Below are 15,897 nucleotides of genomic sequence, written 5' to 3'. Positions count from 1 at the left end.
GTTATTAAGAAAAACTTTCTACTTATGAAGCAAAAGCAGACAATTTAAACAAAATTTGTTTCATGGATTGGAAGAAAAATAAATAAACAATAAATATAAATAAAAGATCTATAGATTTTTTCTTCCATATCCGAATTTTCGGTCTTTTCGTTTAAATTTTTTCAAATTATGTTTCAATCGTTTCAATCGTTTCAACCTGTTCAACATTAAACGTGTACATACTTAACGAATGTTTATCAAAACTCAACGAAATGTTATGTTTTTTGACAGCCGGGCCGCCCTTAACGTCGATACTGCAGAGCTGAGCGCAGCGGCTCTGCTTTATCAGACACGTTGGAACGTCAGAATCGCGAGCAAAAATATTTTCCGTCGACGGTTCTGGTGGGCTGCAATTCTATTTCGAATGGTAAAAATTAGCTAATTGTCCTAGAAAAAGTGTTATTTCCAGTGCAAATTGTGTATCTTGCGAAGGATCAGATTCATCAGGTATGTTTTAGCGTAAAATAAAGTGGATTACGTGTATAATGGGTGAGAAAATCGACTATCAAAAATGGGACCATTAAATTTTCTGTCGGCACCTCTGCTGTTGTCATTTTTTGGCCAAATCATCAGTTTTGAGTTTGCAGTTCAGAATTTTCGTAATTGTTGATTCCTGTTAAAATTTCGTTTCATTAACCCATGCAATGTAGATTTGAATCAAAGATAGTTTTTTCGATACGTTATCATTTGATTCTGAATGAAAGGTCAATGACCTGTTTAATGTAAAATAGGTAGCTATACATCTGGTTATTCGATTTATATACCTAGGCACAATTGAAAATAACCGAAAAAAAAGTTTTCGGATAAATTCGACATAAATTAAATTCTAAACACATTTAATCTGAATGAAAAAATTCGTTTAAGCTTCAACAAAATTTTATAAAAAAAAAAATGCAGAATGAAAAATGCAATCCGAACAGAAAGTTTAGTTTTTTTTTTTAAATAACCCTTTAAGACATAGTGGAGGTACTTTGGTTTGGTAATCTTGAATATTGATAAGCAATAAAAGTACCAAGTAAATAAATTTAAAAAAAAAAATCATTCACTACTGTATTTCGGTATATTTTGATAGTCTAGCAAGTTTAATATCTTGATCAATCACAAATATCAGAATCAATCAATAAGGGGAAACCGTGAAGGGGAATTCTGAAAGGGAACTCAGTGAATCATGGGTAGCAAGGGGTAAGAAGCAAACGGGAAAACAAATCATACCAATCGATAACTTTTAATTTAAAATAATTGTTTGTTAGGGATGTTTTCTGAACATTCATTTTAAACTAATTATTATAGTTAATTACTGATTTATTGTACCTACTGATCTTTATCTCTACACTTCTGTACACAAAGAACAATGTTTGATAGAAATTTGCCAATGATATATGTAGGCCTCAGGGTCAAAGGGGTATAAGTGCAAAAATGATCGATTTTTTGATAATCATGCCAAATGATTTGTCATATTTCAAACTATACTTGGTAATTTTTTCAGTTTTTTAAATTTTTATTTACAAACGATAAATTTTGCAATTTTTTTTAAATAATATATTATAGAGATTTTCAGCCTTCAGCTTGTTCATCTCTTGTTTTGCAAAAAAACAGGACGTATATCATTAACATTAAATATTCATGTATATGCTTAGCAGATCATAAATGAGTTACTTTGTTCTCAGAACCAACTTATTCGTCTAAAAAAAAGCATAATCAATAATCCACAGGAGGATGCATTGAATACAACTAGCTGCGATTATATTTTCATTATTTAACAAATCCTTACAATTCAATTTATTTAAACAATGTAAATTTGTACACAAGTCAGTATTTGGATTAGAAGCACCTGCAATCTGTTCTACAGAAATAAAAAAAAACATGGCATAATCTTCTCAAAATTATTGTTTTCAGCTAAAACAATGAAGGTAAAGGAGCTACAAAAAATGGTGAACGTGGCCTGGTCGCCAGCTCAACAAAATTCCATAATGCTGGCAGCTGGAACCGCTGCTCAGCAACTAAACGTTTCATCAAGTTCGTCTGCTGCCGTTGAAGTGTATTCGATCAATCTGTCCGATCCGGGATACGATTTGGAGCTGATTGGCACCCAGAGTACCTCCCATGGATTCCATAAGTTGATTTGGAGTCCTTTTGGGATTGGTACCAATTTTGCGAACGGGTTCATCGTTGGTGGATGTGAAAGTGGAGTGATTCAGATTTTCAATGCCGAAAAATTGTTGGCTGGGGAGAATGCACTGGTTGCTCAACAGGACAAACATACCGGTGCAGTCCGAAGTTTGGACTACAATCCATTCCAAAATAATTTGCTAGCTTCAGGTGCTTCGGAATCGGAGATTTTCATTTGGGATTTGAACAACACAGCTGTTCCAATGAGCCCTGGCCAGAAAGTGCAACCATCGGAAGAAGTTCAAGGGCTTGCCTGGAATCGGCAGGTTCAACATATTCTCGGATCTTTGTTTCCGTCACGTTGTGTGATCTGGGATTTGCGTAAAAACGAACCTATTATAAAGTTGAGCGATACGCAGTCCCGAATCCGTTGGCGAGCCGTTCAATGGCATCCGGATGTGGCGACACAGCTTTGGTTGGCTAGCGAAGAGGATCAGGCCCCGTCCATCCAGCTGTGGGATTTGCGATATGCTACCGCACCAGCTAAGACGTTCCACATTCATCAGCGAGGCGTATTGGGCTTGACATGGTGTCCAGAAGATCACGATCTGGTTGCCTCCTGCGGCAAAGATAACAAGATCTTCTGCTGGAACCAAAATTCAGAAGATCCGGTAAGATCCATATTTGTATTATTTTATTCATGTTGAACGTATCAACAAACTTATATTTCAACCACTTTTCATAACTAGAACGGAGAAATCCTGTCGGAGCTTGCCACCACAAACCAGTGGAATTTCGACGTGGCCTGGTGTCCTCGTAACCCGGCACTGTTGGCCGGGTCCAGCTTCGACGGGAATGTATCGATCTATTCGATATATGGAGGCGTTCATCAGCAGGTGCAAACGGTAAACAAAATAGCCGATTCTTTTCCGGGAATGGATTCAATCGGTCACGAACCGCTGCATCAGATGCAATCCCAAACGCAAACGGTGTGCAACGATCTGACTAGGGCCCCAAAGTGGATGAAACGACCAGCAGGTGCATGCTTTGGAGTAAGTTGTTATTTAGTTTAAATCTCTTTTTCAGTGATTTTTTATGTTGTCCATCATATTTTTTAGTTTGGAGGAAAATTGGTAACATTCAATGGTAACAGCAGATCGCTAACCATCAATCAAGTTATCACCGATACGGAATTAGTGGAGCGTTCTAATCGGTTGGAGCAGGTTTTGTCCGAAGGAAACTTTGTTGATTATTGTCGACAAAAAGCGGATCAAACGACGGACCAGCACTCACGATTTTTATGGTATTTCTTGAAAGCCAACTTCGAGGATAACCCCCATGACGAAATGCTTAACTTGTTAGGTAACACTTGTCTAGATGATTAAAGTTTTGACTTTCTTATTTGAACATATATTTTTTGTAGGTTATCATTCCGAGGATATAGTGAATAAATTTAAAAAGTTTACAGAAAGCGGTAAAGAGAAAAACGATTCTACAGAGGTCAATGCTGTGGATAACTTGACCGATCAACTGGCGGGATTGAGTAGGGTAAGTAGAGCTTTCGACACCGTCTCAGTAATTTTAACAATCTTTTTTCACTTCTTAAGCTAACAGCTCGAAACTTGTATTGGCTGATACAAATGCTTGAGTTAGAAATTATTTTACAATTATTATATAAACCATTCTTTCGTTTAGTATCAAATTCGGTTTTGTTTTAAACAATTATAAATACTCATCAAATTTTGTCTGAAATCTAAGCTGTATATGCACTGAATTTGCCACAATTTTGCCCTGTTTGCCTTTGTATTCATCTTTTACTGCAAAAAAAGAATTATTCCACCGAGACGGATCCAAGTACAGACGAAAGCACTGATCTCTCGGTAAGACATGTATATTGCTCTAATCAAGTTGACTCTATCTCTACTGCGTAGCTACCAATTCCCAATCGTTTCATTGTAGTAATAAATCTGGCTAATTTATTTTAGCTCTCAATGCTCAAACTACTGCTAGATTGTCGCTTAACATTTTTGCTATACATTTCAAATTATCAGACTTTGGACAACAACGCTGTATTTGATGCCATTGCTGCGGGAAATAAACAATTGAACGAGCAGAGCACCAATGGTGGCACCGATTTCGGTCGAACAGATACAACCAAAGAAAATGGAAGTATACCCTACCGAATTCGTACCGGCCAGGATAACGAAGGTCTGATCTGCGAAGCCTTGCTCACTGGTAATCTAGAAGCAGCGGTAGAACTTTGCATGGAAGCTGGAAAAACGACGGAGGCACTCATCCTGGCAATGAATGGTATACATATATTGTTAAGTTGAACTAACTTTTTAATGATCTGTTTGGTTTTTTTATAGGTGGCTCTGAGCTTTTGGCTCGTGTCCAATATCGCTATCTCAAAAACAGTGATAGCTATTTGGCCAACATAATCTCCGCTCTGGTGACTGAGGATTGGAGTGGGGTAGTAACCCAATGTACGGTGGATTCTTGGAAAGAAGCTCTAGTGGCTATTTTGACGCATTGTAAGAATCAGCTGCCGCTTTTATGCGAACGATTAGGAGAGAGACTTCAAATTGAAGCCGGTGGCGATGCTGAATTGGCGAAGAATGCCATTCTATGCTACATTTGTGCTGGAAGTACAGAGCGTCTGGTAGAAGCTTGGAATTTAGCTAAATCCAGCAACACGCTGAATGATTTTGTTAACGAGGAGCCGGATAAGAATAACAATAGCAATCGTGATTTACAGGAACTCGTTGAAGTTGCAATGTTGCTACAGAAAGCTCTTGAACGGCAAGGTAGAACTACACAAGTGAGTGGAAAACTTGCCGATTTGTTGTCTCAATACGCAAGTTTGTTGGCTGCGCAGGGTTCGCTAAATTCAGCGTTAACCTACGTAGGAAACTCATCGGAACCAGAAATGGAAGACTTAAGAGAGCGTTTGTATTACGCGCTTGGCATTAAAACATTGCCACAGAACAATGCTAATTATCAGAACGGACCGAGAGGTTCGATCAATCAGTCGCAACACCCGTCTTTCAACAACCCAATGTTTCCAACAATCGGGCAAGCAGCAAGGAATAAGGCATGGCAAGCATCTCAGAATCAATCAGCGCCAGCTTCTACATCAATTCCAACTATTCCACAACCGACTCTTAATCAACCAACATGGGCAACTTCACCATTCCAAACAGGACTTCCGAATCAGCAACAACCTACAATGTTCAATACAGCGGCACCACCAAATGTTGCTCCAGTATCAGCAAAACCTCCTCTAGGTCCTCCTCCCTCCATTGATCAACCTCAACAACGGCCTTCCTCTGTGAATTCTCAAACAGGTTCATCCTCTCTAGGACGCATAAAATACGTGAAGGATCCATCGGTTTCATCAGGCCCTGCATACGGACAACCTGCAGCTAATCTGTATAATCCTAACGCATTCCAACCTCCGACCTCTCAGTTTAACCAATTCAATGTCCAGTCCATCAACCAGCAGCAAACGCCATACAACCCCCAACAACAGACGAATAATTTCCAACCATTTACTCCGGCTCCTTTGGTGCAGCCAGGAATTTCTCCATATATGCCCGGAGTGTCTCCTCTGGATATCAATCAACAGGCCACAAACAATTTAACATACCCGGGAGCGCCTCCAACTGCTTCCATGGCACCGCCACCTTTGAGTAACGTTCAGAAAAATCCAACTCCACCACCTGGCTGGAATGATCCTCCTGCTCTCAAAAGTGCAGCCAGACCACAGGTAAGACCCGATTAATTATTGCTAAGCTTCGGTCAATTTATGTAATTTTCAATGGAACTTTTTTTCTCTTTCTTCCACTCACTGTCACTTATAAATTTTAATGTCACCTAATCCGACACTTTGTTATTCGGGGTAACCATGATAAACGTCTTACTGGGGAATCGGGCTGACGATCTTTTTTTTCATTTGACATTCAACCTTTGCTTTTATTTTAAAACAAAAATAACGGCAATAAATTCATAGTTTTCCGAACAATACGAAATGTCGGCAGTACACGCCGGTACCCGAAGGTGGCGTAAAATCATTGATTCGCACGATCACTCGAATCGCTCTTCGCCGCAGGTCAGCTCTGTTGAAATGCATTTTTTTGTAGTTGAATGGTTTTTTTCGAATAGTTTGTTGCGTTCTAGTTAAATCAATTACATAAAATATTTTCTACGCTTAAGCTGTTTCATACGTATTTTGCTCATAGAGTCCATATTTCTTTCAGAAGATGTATTCGGTTCCAAGTTAAACAATTGAATCCGGATATTTTTTTAACAGATTTGAGTGGTTTATATTACTAACGGATACTAAAACAAATGATATTTGTCGGTAATATATCCGAGTAAATTTTAACAACGAAAAAATTAGTGAGCCTTTTCCATGAGCTAATTTAATTTCAGCATACCTCGTTGAAAAATTTTACTGTTTGAACCATCATAGTTCTACTATCATTAGTAAATAAGAAAGTCTAAATTCATCTCACCATTTTTTCACGAAAATTTTCCAATGAAAGATGAGTTTTCTGTTCATTTAAACACAAATTCGTTTGTGTTGAACAGCAACTCCTTATGAAAAGGTAGTCTTTCCAATAACAACCCGTTTTTTTCTTTAGTTTCTTCAATCAAGAAATATCTTTTCTAAAATTTTCTTTGCTTGAGAATGCCGCAAACATTTTTTCCAATCATCTAATTTTAATAAAGATTGATCAATATCTCTTATATATTTCAGCCGAAAACCGAACCCGCTCCAGTGGCTCCTATAACGGCTCCGTTACCACCTGGAGCGTTTCCTGGCACTCCACAGAATGGCTATCCAGACCCTAACAGCAATTACATGGCTGGCCAGTACGCTCCAGGAATGCCACCTGCACAACCGGCTATTTTCAATCCCACGGCAGCAAGTGGTCCACCACAGCAGCAGCAAATGCCAGGCGCGATCAACTATCAAAACTTTCAGCAAAACTTGCCTTATCAACAGCCACCACACCAACAATTCCCCCCTCAACAACAGCAAACGATGACCCCTGGATTCAATGCTAACTATCAACAGCAAGCTCCTGTAGTAGCCAGTCAGCCCCCAGTTCCCGAACCACCGAAACAGAAACCCCCACTACCCGAACAGTACATCTACTTGCAGACAGTATTCGAAGAGTTGAAGAAAAGCTGTATTTCGGCAGCAGGAAATCCGGTAAGTTGTTCTCTCATTCATCTTAGTTATTCGGAATTCATTATGCACACTTTCAGCAAACCAAGCGAAAGCTCGAAGACGTCTCCAAGAGGTTGGAAATGCTGTATGATTTACTGCGTGATCACAGGGTATGTACTATTCAAGTTTGAATCTGACATAGCATTGCAAAGTTCGTTTTTCCCTCTTTCAAGCTTTCTCCGAATACGCTTGCATCTCTCAATCAGCTGGTTACACTGATCCAGTCCGGAGATTATGCAAACGGCATCGGTTTGCACACCCAGATGGTGTCCGGTCCTGACTTCGCCCAGATTGCCAGTTTCATGCCCGGTATCAAGGTTCTGCTTCAGTCAGCGATGCAGCTCCAAGTTTATCTGCGATAATCGGCACATAGCTCAACGGTGGGGCCTAAATTGTGCGACTCAACAAAACATAACGGTAATTATTTCTTTTCTAATCATTGCTTTTTCGTTTCTCATCCGACTTAAGTATCTATATGGGCATTATTTGTTCATCCTTAAAAAAACGAACGGATCGTAAAACGAAGTTTGCATTTAAGTTTTTTGTGTTGTTTCCGGATTAAATGTTTTATGTTCAATCGTACTGTGTATGATGAGGCGCGTTTGAAAATTATATGAAAGTTTATAACGTATTTACAAATGTTCGATTTTTTCTATGTTTATATGTAACATGAATGGCTAGGATGAAGTTATCTCAATAACGTGTTGAGGGAACAGAGGGAAAAACTTGACCTATGTTGAGCGATTTTAATGAAGAAATATCACGGTCTCGATTTCATTCAGTCTTAAACAATACCAAATTTCGGATATCTTCAATTTGTGCTCAACATAGGGGTTTTTCTGTCATTCGTACTCAACAAGTTGAAGCATCGTTATCCTACTTATTTCTAAGAAGTATCTAAATATATTGTAGCATTTATTATATTTTGCGGATCAATTTATTACTGATGACTGCCATGTTTGAAATTTGAAAAGATAGGTACATCGAAAAATGCTTGAGAAATCTACAGGGTGTGTTCTCAAAGTTAATTTTTTTTCCGGGATTTTAAGCATCTATGGCTTATTCATCCCATTCACAAAGTTTAAGACTGCTCTGAGAATATTCAAAGGAACGCATGTGAAGCTGTTTAGCTGTGCTATATCAAAGTCGTAACCGGGACTGTCTTCGAAGTTGCCAAACAGAGCGAAGAGCGTGCGGCCCTGTAAAGAGCCGCATCGTCTTTACTGTGTTGCTGGGACCGTGGCTTTTGAGCACTGAATTTTTTTTACTTGGGTCTCCGTTATACTTGGAATTTATTTTAATCATTATTTATATAGTTTTCCGTCTCACGACATAACTTGATGAATTCCTCAATTCACTCTGTCTATGGCAACCGTTCTCCAATTTCTCGGGCATCCACATAAATCAGATCACGCTCCACTTGGTCTAACCAACTAGCTCGTTGCTCCCCTGCTCTTCTCGTTTCTACCGGATTCATATCGAATAAATATTTGCAGGACAGTCGTCCGGTATTCTCGCAACATGTCCTGCCCAGTGCATCCGTCAGCATTCGCCACCTTCGGGATACTGGGTTCGCCGTAGAGTCGCGCGAATTGGTGGTTCATTGTACGTTTTCACAGTCCGTTCTCCTGCACGCCGTCAAATATGGTTCTTAACACTCGTAGCTCAAAAACTTCGAGTGTGCGCGGGTCCTCCTCGAACAATATCCACGTCTCATGCCCGTTAAGGACAACCGGTCCAATGAGCGTCATGTACAGGTTACACTTCGTGCGAGGGCTAAGTCATCTCGACCGCAGTTGCTTGTGGAGACCATAGTAGGCATGTCTTCCGCTGATTATTCGCTGCCGAATCTCACGGCTAGTGTCATTGACTGCGTTCACCAGTATGCCGTGATAGACAAAGCCTTCGTCCATCTCCAGCTCGTTGCCATCGATCGTGAACTTGTTATTACTGAACAAGCGCTGAACGGTCGCTCTCGGATCCGCAGGTCAGTGTATGCTTTGTCTTGGACGTATTTATCATCAACCCAATTCTTCCTGCTTCGCGTTTCAGTTTGCGGTAGATATCCTCCACCGCCACAGATGATCTGACGACTATTTTAATATCATTGACAACGCAGATAAGTTGGCGGGATCTGTTGAAAATCGTGCCCCGCGTTTTGCCCACCACTCGTCGAATAACACCTTCTAAAGCCACGTTGAACATCAAGCAGGATCAACCATCGCTTTGTCGAAGCTCCCTGCGCGATTCGAATGAACTCGACAATTCACCCGAAATCCGCACACAGTACTGCGTTCCATCTTCCATCCATTGTTGCCTTAATCAGTCTTGTTAGCATCCCGGAAATGCTGAAATGATCCTCAGCTCGTCATGGTCAATGTTTGTTTAGGGAAGAATGACCCTGGCTTCAACTCGTCGTTGGCTACGCTTCCTTCTCTCACCGTCTAAGATTCCTGCATGTGCGCCGGTTCAGGCGTTCATCTAAGTGCTGCTACCATTGATCAGCTTATGATTGTCCGTCAGGCCTTCGTCCTTATTCCGGCACATTCAGCTTGCGGCCTTTTCGGGATGCGTTGAGCTTCTAAAAAAGCTTTCATGTGCTCCAGCTCTTCGAGTTCCTACTGGACTCGCTGCCTCTTCCGCTGTCTGTGATTTTCCACGTTTCGAAGGGTGCTTCTTTGTATTACTGCCGGCGTTTTGTTTTGTTTTTCATCCGTCACCCTCCTACACTTCTCGTCGAACCAGTCGTTCCGTCAAGTTCGTTCCACATGCCCGATGACATTCACCGCAGGGCTGTTAATGGCTGTCTAGGTGATATCCCAACAGTCCTCGAGAGGGGCTTCTTTAAGTTTGCCCTTTGCCGGCAGCGCTGCTTCGAGCGATTGCGTGTAGTCTGCGCGATCTCAGTTTGCTGCAGTAGTGCGATATTTAACCGAGACGGGCGTCGGAGAGTTTAGGGCGTATCTTCAGCATCTGATGGTCTGACTCAATGTTGGCGCCTCGACAGGATCTGAGGTCGATGATGTCCGAGAAGTGTCGACTGTCTATAAAATCATGGTCGATCTGTGATGGCGTTTGATACGGTGATCTCCAGTTATACTTGAGTGAGAGGCGGTGCTGGAAAAAGGTACTAAACGGATGGCCATTCGTGTACGCCTCCTCCTGACCGACCTGAGCGTTAAAATCCCCAATGACAATCTTGATATTATGTTTTGGGCTTTGGGTCGTATTCTCGTCCCAGCTGCGCGTAGTATTCGTCTTTGTCGTCACCGGAGTTCGATTGGACTCCTTGAAGGATAAGATTTCGCAAGAAGAGAAATCTGAAATCTATGAAAATCCCTGTAACATTGGCCAAACCCTTCACAAATTTATAGTTCGACTTAAAGAACATAGAAATGCTGTAGATAACAACATAGTCAACGAATACAACGTAGCTGCCTATGCAACGGAAATATATCACTCCATTAGCTGGGAAAAAGTTATCTTTGATAAATGTGTGAAAAAACTTCACATTTGAACGCATGGGAGTCGATGTTCATTAGTATTTCCGAGATCCGCTATTGAATGAAGATGACCCACCCATTCTGTCGCAGTTTTCCACCTTTACCAAAAGGAAAATATCGTAACCAAATCACGAATACTACGATAATCGTAGTACAATACAACCAGGAATTTCATCGTGTGATCAGTCAGACTTCGCCCTGTAGATGGGAAACATCGAGTCCGAAACCGATCGACCAAAAAGGTAATTTTGAATCCTTCATCAGTGTGTAAGAACGTTAAGCGTCGTGTCCTTCAATACGTCGTGTGTTAATTGTGTAGTAAATTAGTTTGGAATTAGTTCTTAAACGATTGTATCATAGCTCCCGGTAAACCGTTTCGCAGTATTCATTTGGTGGTATAACATTGCGCCTATGAACTTGTTTGGCGGTTTTGTAACACTTGAAGGTTTCTCATTTGCCATTTGACCATTTTGGCGATTTGTCATTCAGCGGTTTGTAACACTACGTGGTTTGCCAATTTGTGAATAAGTCTATTTGGCGGTATGGATAGTTGGCAACAGAGTCACTTCGCGGTTTGCTTCAAGTGTTCAAAAGGCCTTCCTAGAAACATGGATCAGAATTACGACGATGTCCTTAGGAGATCGTCCCTAGCTTTGAGTAAACCTAGAAACACGGGGTCAATAATTCAACCACAATCCCTTAGGGAATCTTTCGATTGCTTTGATTCAGGAAGGCCCCGTTTTCTAAGTTTACTCAAAGCTAGGGACAATCCCTTAGCCCGGTCCGCAACGCGAAGCTTAAGGACCATAAATCATATTAGTTCGTACGCGAGAGGAGGCAGCCTCTGAGCTTTGATCCATGTTTCGAGACGGCCCCGTTTTTCTAGGTTTACTCACGCTGCGCGAACTCGAATGATTGGCTAGGAAAGGGTTGTCCCTAGCTTTGGGTGATGCTAGTTGTGTCACGTTTTTGAATTATTGACAAAACAGGATTTATTCACGTTCATTTTTACTAGAACTGTAAATCGAGCATTACCGCGAAATGTTCCGTTCTGCCAAAACAAACAAAAAAAACCGCGAAAAGGCTCATTCAAAAAAAAACAGCACCGTCAAACAAGGCCCAATAGGGCCAATAGTCATGCCACGTTTAGGTCCATTTGCCAAATGGTAAACCGCCAAAATAGCAAACCGTAAAACACTATACCGCTGATATGAAAACCGCGGAAAGAGGTCTCAATAATTAAGGTTGTACCTCTGTCCGCGGTTTTCACATCAGCGGTATAGTGTTTGGCGGTTTACCATTTGGCAAATGGACCTAAAACGCGGCATGACTATTGGCGGTTTGGTCGATTTGGCGGTTTACCATTTGGCAAATGGCCTTATTTGGCGGAGATATATTTTGCGGTAAGAGTCTTCGCGGTTTGTCTTTTTGGCAATATGCAACATTACGCGGTAAGATATTTACACAGAAATATACTGAGCAAATGTTGTACCAAAATCTTTTTTCTGGTTTCGAAACGTAAAGCGTAGGACCATTCATCATTCTAGTTCGAATGCGCAGCGTGGGGAGGCAGCTTTTTAGCTCCGATCTATGTTCCTAAGACAGTCTCGTTTTTTCTAGGTTTACTGAAAGACCTGGAAGGCCCAGTGTTTCTAGGTTTACCCAAAGGTAGGGACAATTCCCTAGCCCGGTCCACAACGCGAAGCGTAAGGAGGCGGCCTCTAAGTTCTGATTTATGTTTCTGAGACGGCCCCATTTTTCTAGGTCTACTCAAAGATCCAGGAAGGGTCCGTGTTTCTAGGTTCACTCAAAGCTAGGGACAATTCCCTAGCCCGGTCCGCAACTCAAAGCGTAAATACCATACATCATTCTAGTTCGAACGTGCAGAGTGAAGAGGCGGCCTCTTAGCTCTGATCTAGGTTTCTGAGACGGCCCCGTTTTTTTAGATCTACTCAAAGATCTAGCAAGGTGTTTCTAGGATTACTCTAAGCTAGGGACGATCCTCGCAAGGACATCCTCGTAATTCTGACCGCGTAGTGTTACAAACCGCTGAAAGGCAAACCGCCAAAGGGGCCATATGCCAAATGAGAAACCGCCAAGTGTTACAAACCGCCAAATGGTAAACCGCCAAACAGGTTCATACGCGAAATGCCATACCGCGAAATGGTTTACCGGGAGCTGTGATACAATCAAATATACACATAAAATCATTCCCAACGCATGTACTCGCTTAGAATTGGCTTGGCAGGAAACTTCTGATAATGAAGAAAATTGTTCTTACGTTTTACATCGATCCTCATATAACTTTTTTTTTTAAATCAGCGTATGCGTATACTAGTAATTTCTCAAAATTTGTCTGGAAATGGATGTGATATTTTAAAATAACTTGTTCTTATCTTGTCTAAACTACACCCTTTATTCTTGACATAAAATAATAATTAAAAAAAACAGAAACATTAAGTTTGCTGATTAGCTATATTCGTTGCTTTGAGCATTAGTATCACTTAACGATTGCTGGAACATTCTGTTTTAAATATTTTGCCGAAGATAATTGAAAATCAAATTGATCAAGTTGACGTATGCACTAAAAACTTGTTACACATTAAACCTAAAGGAGTACAATGGTCCCTCGATTGCCACTTCCCTTAAATATCTAACATGGTTGGTCACCTTCTTAATGTTCTAAAGACTTAGTGAAAGAAGTACATCAACGCTGGAAATTTGCTTCAATTGGTAGCAGGAAATATCAAATCACATCAAAATTGCTATTCATTAACACGGACTAGGTGTTAGAATCTCGACAGGTAGTTGGATCCAATATTTCTAAGTAAAACCGAAATTAAGTAAATCACAAACAGCGTAGAGATAGTGATGGTCATCCAGCCGAGAAATGTAATTTCGGTCTGCGGAGGATGAACGTGGTCGTGTAATCCTAGCCACCCACCCCTTTCCACTAGCCAGGCGCTGAGATCTTCTTCGATCACGTCTGTGGTTCCATCGATGAGCTGCTGCAAGTAGTCATAATGCTCCTGACGTACACAATCCACAGCCAAACCACCGGCAATGGCAAACAAAGATATAATCTTTCCCCAGGTTACATCGGTTTTGAACAGGTCCTTAGCTACAAGATGGAGCAAGTAGCAAACGGAATCCGGTTCAGTCAGTTCTCCCCACGGTTCCAAGGAAATCTGTCTGCTAACGTTATTGTACAACCTGGGATGCATTCGCTCCAGTTCTTCACCCATTCCGTTCAAAATTGGGAATGTTTCACGAACGACTACACAACTAGGAACCTCCATAATGCTGCGCAAGCGCTGTAAGATTTTCCGATTCAGCAACCCGGATCGTCGCAAACGAGCTCGAATGTATTCTCCGCACAAGCATTTACCCTGGGGGTGTAATAATTGATCAGAAAGATCACGTATGGGGAGTAGAAAGGGATTAGGTTATTATTATTATTATTTATTAGAGATATTTTAACCATTCGGATCTGTTGAGATATTAGATGACCTTGAAATTTTATTCTAGAAAACATTGCTCTGCAGTAAAATTACTAAAATAATCTCCATGAAGTTTTTACATCTATATAACTGTGAATCTACAATCGTGAAATTGATAATTACTACCTTCAATCATATTTGACTGATAAGAATTCATCGATCGAATGTAAATGGTAGCAAAGAAATAATAATAAAAAAAAAACAAAATACGAATCATCTTACCTGACTGATCACATCTTGGTTAGTTGTAAGATGCAGAATTGGACTTCGGCGGTTTGTCCAGCCGACCACATTTGTGAACTTATTAGAAGGTATTTGCGAAGACATTGCTAGTTGTGGCCATTGATACCCAGGATATCTCAAAATTTGACAACTTTCACGGAGACGACTATGGTCCGGCTTTTTATTCGATCACGTATCACACACTACAACTCAACCCAATGGCGTTGGGAATGTAAATGCTATTGCAACTTCTCCGAATGGTTGATCGCACTTTTATTTAGATCTACAGTTCCAAATTACAGGTAGTTTATTTATAACAATTAATTTAGATGTCAGCAGTTTGTTAGATAATGTTTTCGCGACCACAGGTGCCTGATGCTGCACAGATGTTTCCGAAAGGTGCGCTGGCTGCCTATGGTGAGATGAGATCCGTCGCAGACATGAAATACATGTTCACTGAACCTCGAAAATACCCAAACTTGAGAACTTTCCCCGCCAACCCGAATGAAACTCCCTCCCTACAGGTTTGGCTATTGGTGGCATAGCTCAAAGTAAAGCTCTCAAAGGAGAACTCATCCCCCAAAATCTGATACCACAATAAAATGGAAATCAAAATAAAAAAAATATCGCCAGGTTCAGGAATCACACCCATACCTGCAATGGCTTTGCGATTACCATCTCAGGATGCTAACCGCTCGACCACCGAAGAGTTGTTGAGAGAGGCAGCTACATCATCGTATATGTGAGACTTTCTGCGAATGAAGCGGGAATAAAAATTATCCCCCAAAAAAAACAGTTCTTCGCTTTGAACTTACCCCCCAAACCTAAATCTGCCACGATGGAGGTAACAGAATCAGATGCGCTTACAACAAAAACCCCCCAAAAAAACAGTTCTTCGCTTGAAGGACAAGTTTGGCTTATTGGCAAGCTGTGATTTTTTCACAAACTTAAGTTGTCAATCTTGAACTTAGGTTTGGCGGGTGGCAGTTCTCAAGTTTGGGTATTTTCGATTTTCAGTGTTGGTGTTAAACGTCAGTTGATGCGCGGAGCTAATGGCGCATGAGAATGTGTGCGCGTGCGATCATCAACGCTGCTTAACCAATGACGATCACCCGCAATGATCGTTGGGCAACGCAGTGTTCCCAAGTAATCCCACAAGCAAAAAAGATCAACTTCGAAGCAAGTGACGATCTAAATACTTTGATTAGGGAACACGATTTTTAATGGAACGAAATGGCTCAATTCGACGCAATTCGTTCAGTTGTTCAAGCGGTATGGATATGGA

At 41.0% G+C, this 15,897-nt stretch overlaps 2 protein-coding genes across 4 annotated transcripts; one reads left to right on the top strand and one right to left on the bottom strand.

The window, feature by feature from the left end:
- The first annotated feature begins 348 nt into the window (after positions 1-348).
- LOC129746570 (protein transport protein Sec31A) lies at positions 349-8,310 on the top strand. 3 transcript variants are annotated; one of them, XM_055740273.1, is made up of 12 exons: positions 349-486; positions 1,936-2,819; positions 2,898-3,200; positions 3,267-3,510; positions 3,572-3,696; positions 3,978-4,028; positions 4,200-4,458; positions 4,518-5,917; positions 6,161-6,259; positions 6,911-7,369; positions 7,426-7,497; positions 7,561-8,310. In XM_055740273.1, exons 2-12 carry the CDS (start codon positions 1,944-1,946, stop codon positions 7,747-7,749), a joined length of 4,077 nt encoding a protein of 1,358 aa, XP_055596248.1. In that variant the 5' UTR covers positions 349-486; positions 1,936-1,943; the 3' UTR covers positions 7,750-8,310. The 3 variants fall into 3 exon arrangements, with proteins under 3 accessions (XP_055596248.1, XP_055596249.1, XP_055596250.1); XM_055740274.1 differs by lacking the exon at positions 3,978-4,028; XM_055740275.1 differs by lacking the exon at positions 6,161-6,259.
- A 4,981-nt stretch (positions 8,311-13,291) lies between these two features.
- LOC129746576 (bcl-2-related ovarian killer protein-like) lies at positions 13,292-15,646 on the bottom strand. The gene is made up of 2 exons (XM_055740294.1): positions 14,613-15,646; positions 13,292-14,279 (listed from the first exon to the last, which is right to left on the bottom strand). Exons 1-2 carry the CDS (start codon positions 14,715-14,717, stop codon positions 13,680-13,682), a joined length of 705 nt encoding a protein of 234 aa, XP_055596269.1. The 5' UTR covers positions 14,718-15,646; the 3' UTR covers positions 13,292-13,679.
- Between the last annotated feature and the right edge of the window lie 251 nt (positions 15,647-15,897).

This window comes from Uranotaenia lowii, chromosome 2 (assembly GCF_029784155.1).
Source record: "Uranotaenia lowii strain MFRU-FL chromosome 2, ASM2978415v1, whole genome shotgun sequence".
NCBI classification, from domain to species: domain Eukaryota; kingdom Metazoa; phylum Arthropoda; class Insecta; order Diptera; family Culicidae; genus Uranotaenia; species Uranotaenia lowii.
Note: the sequence above shows the minus strand (reverse complement) of the source record. Positions and strands in the feature narration are given on the sequence as shown.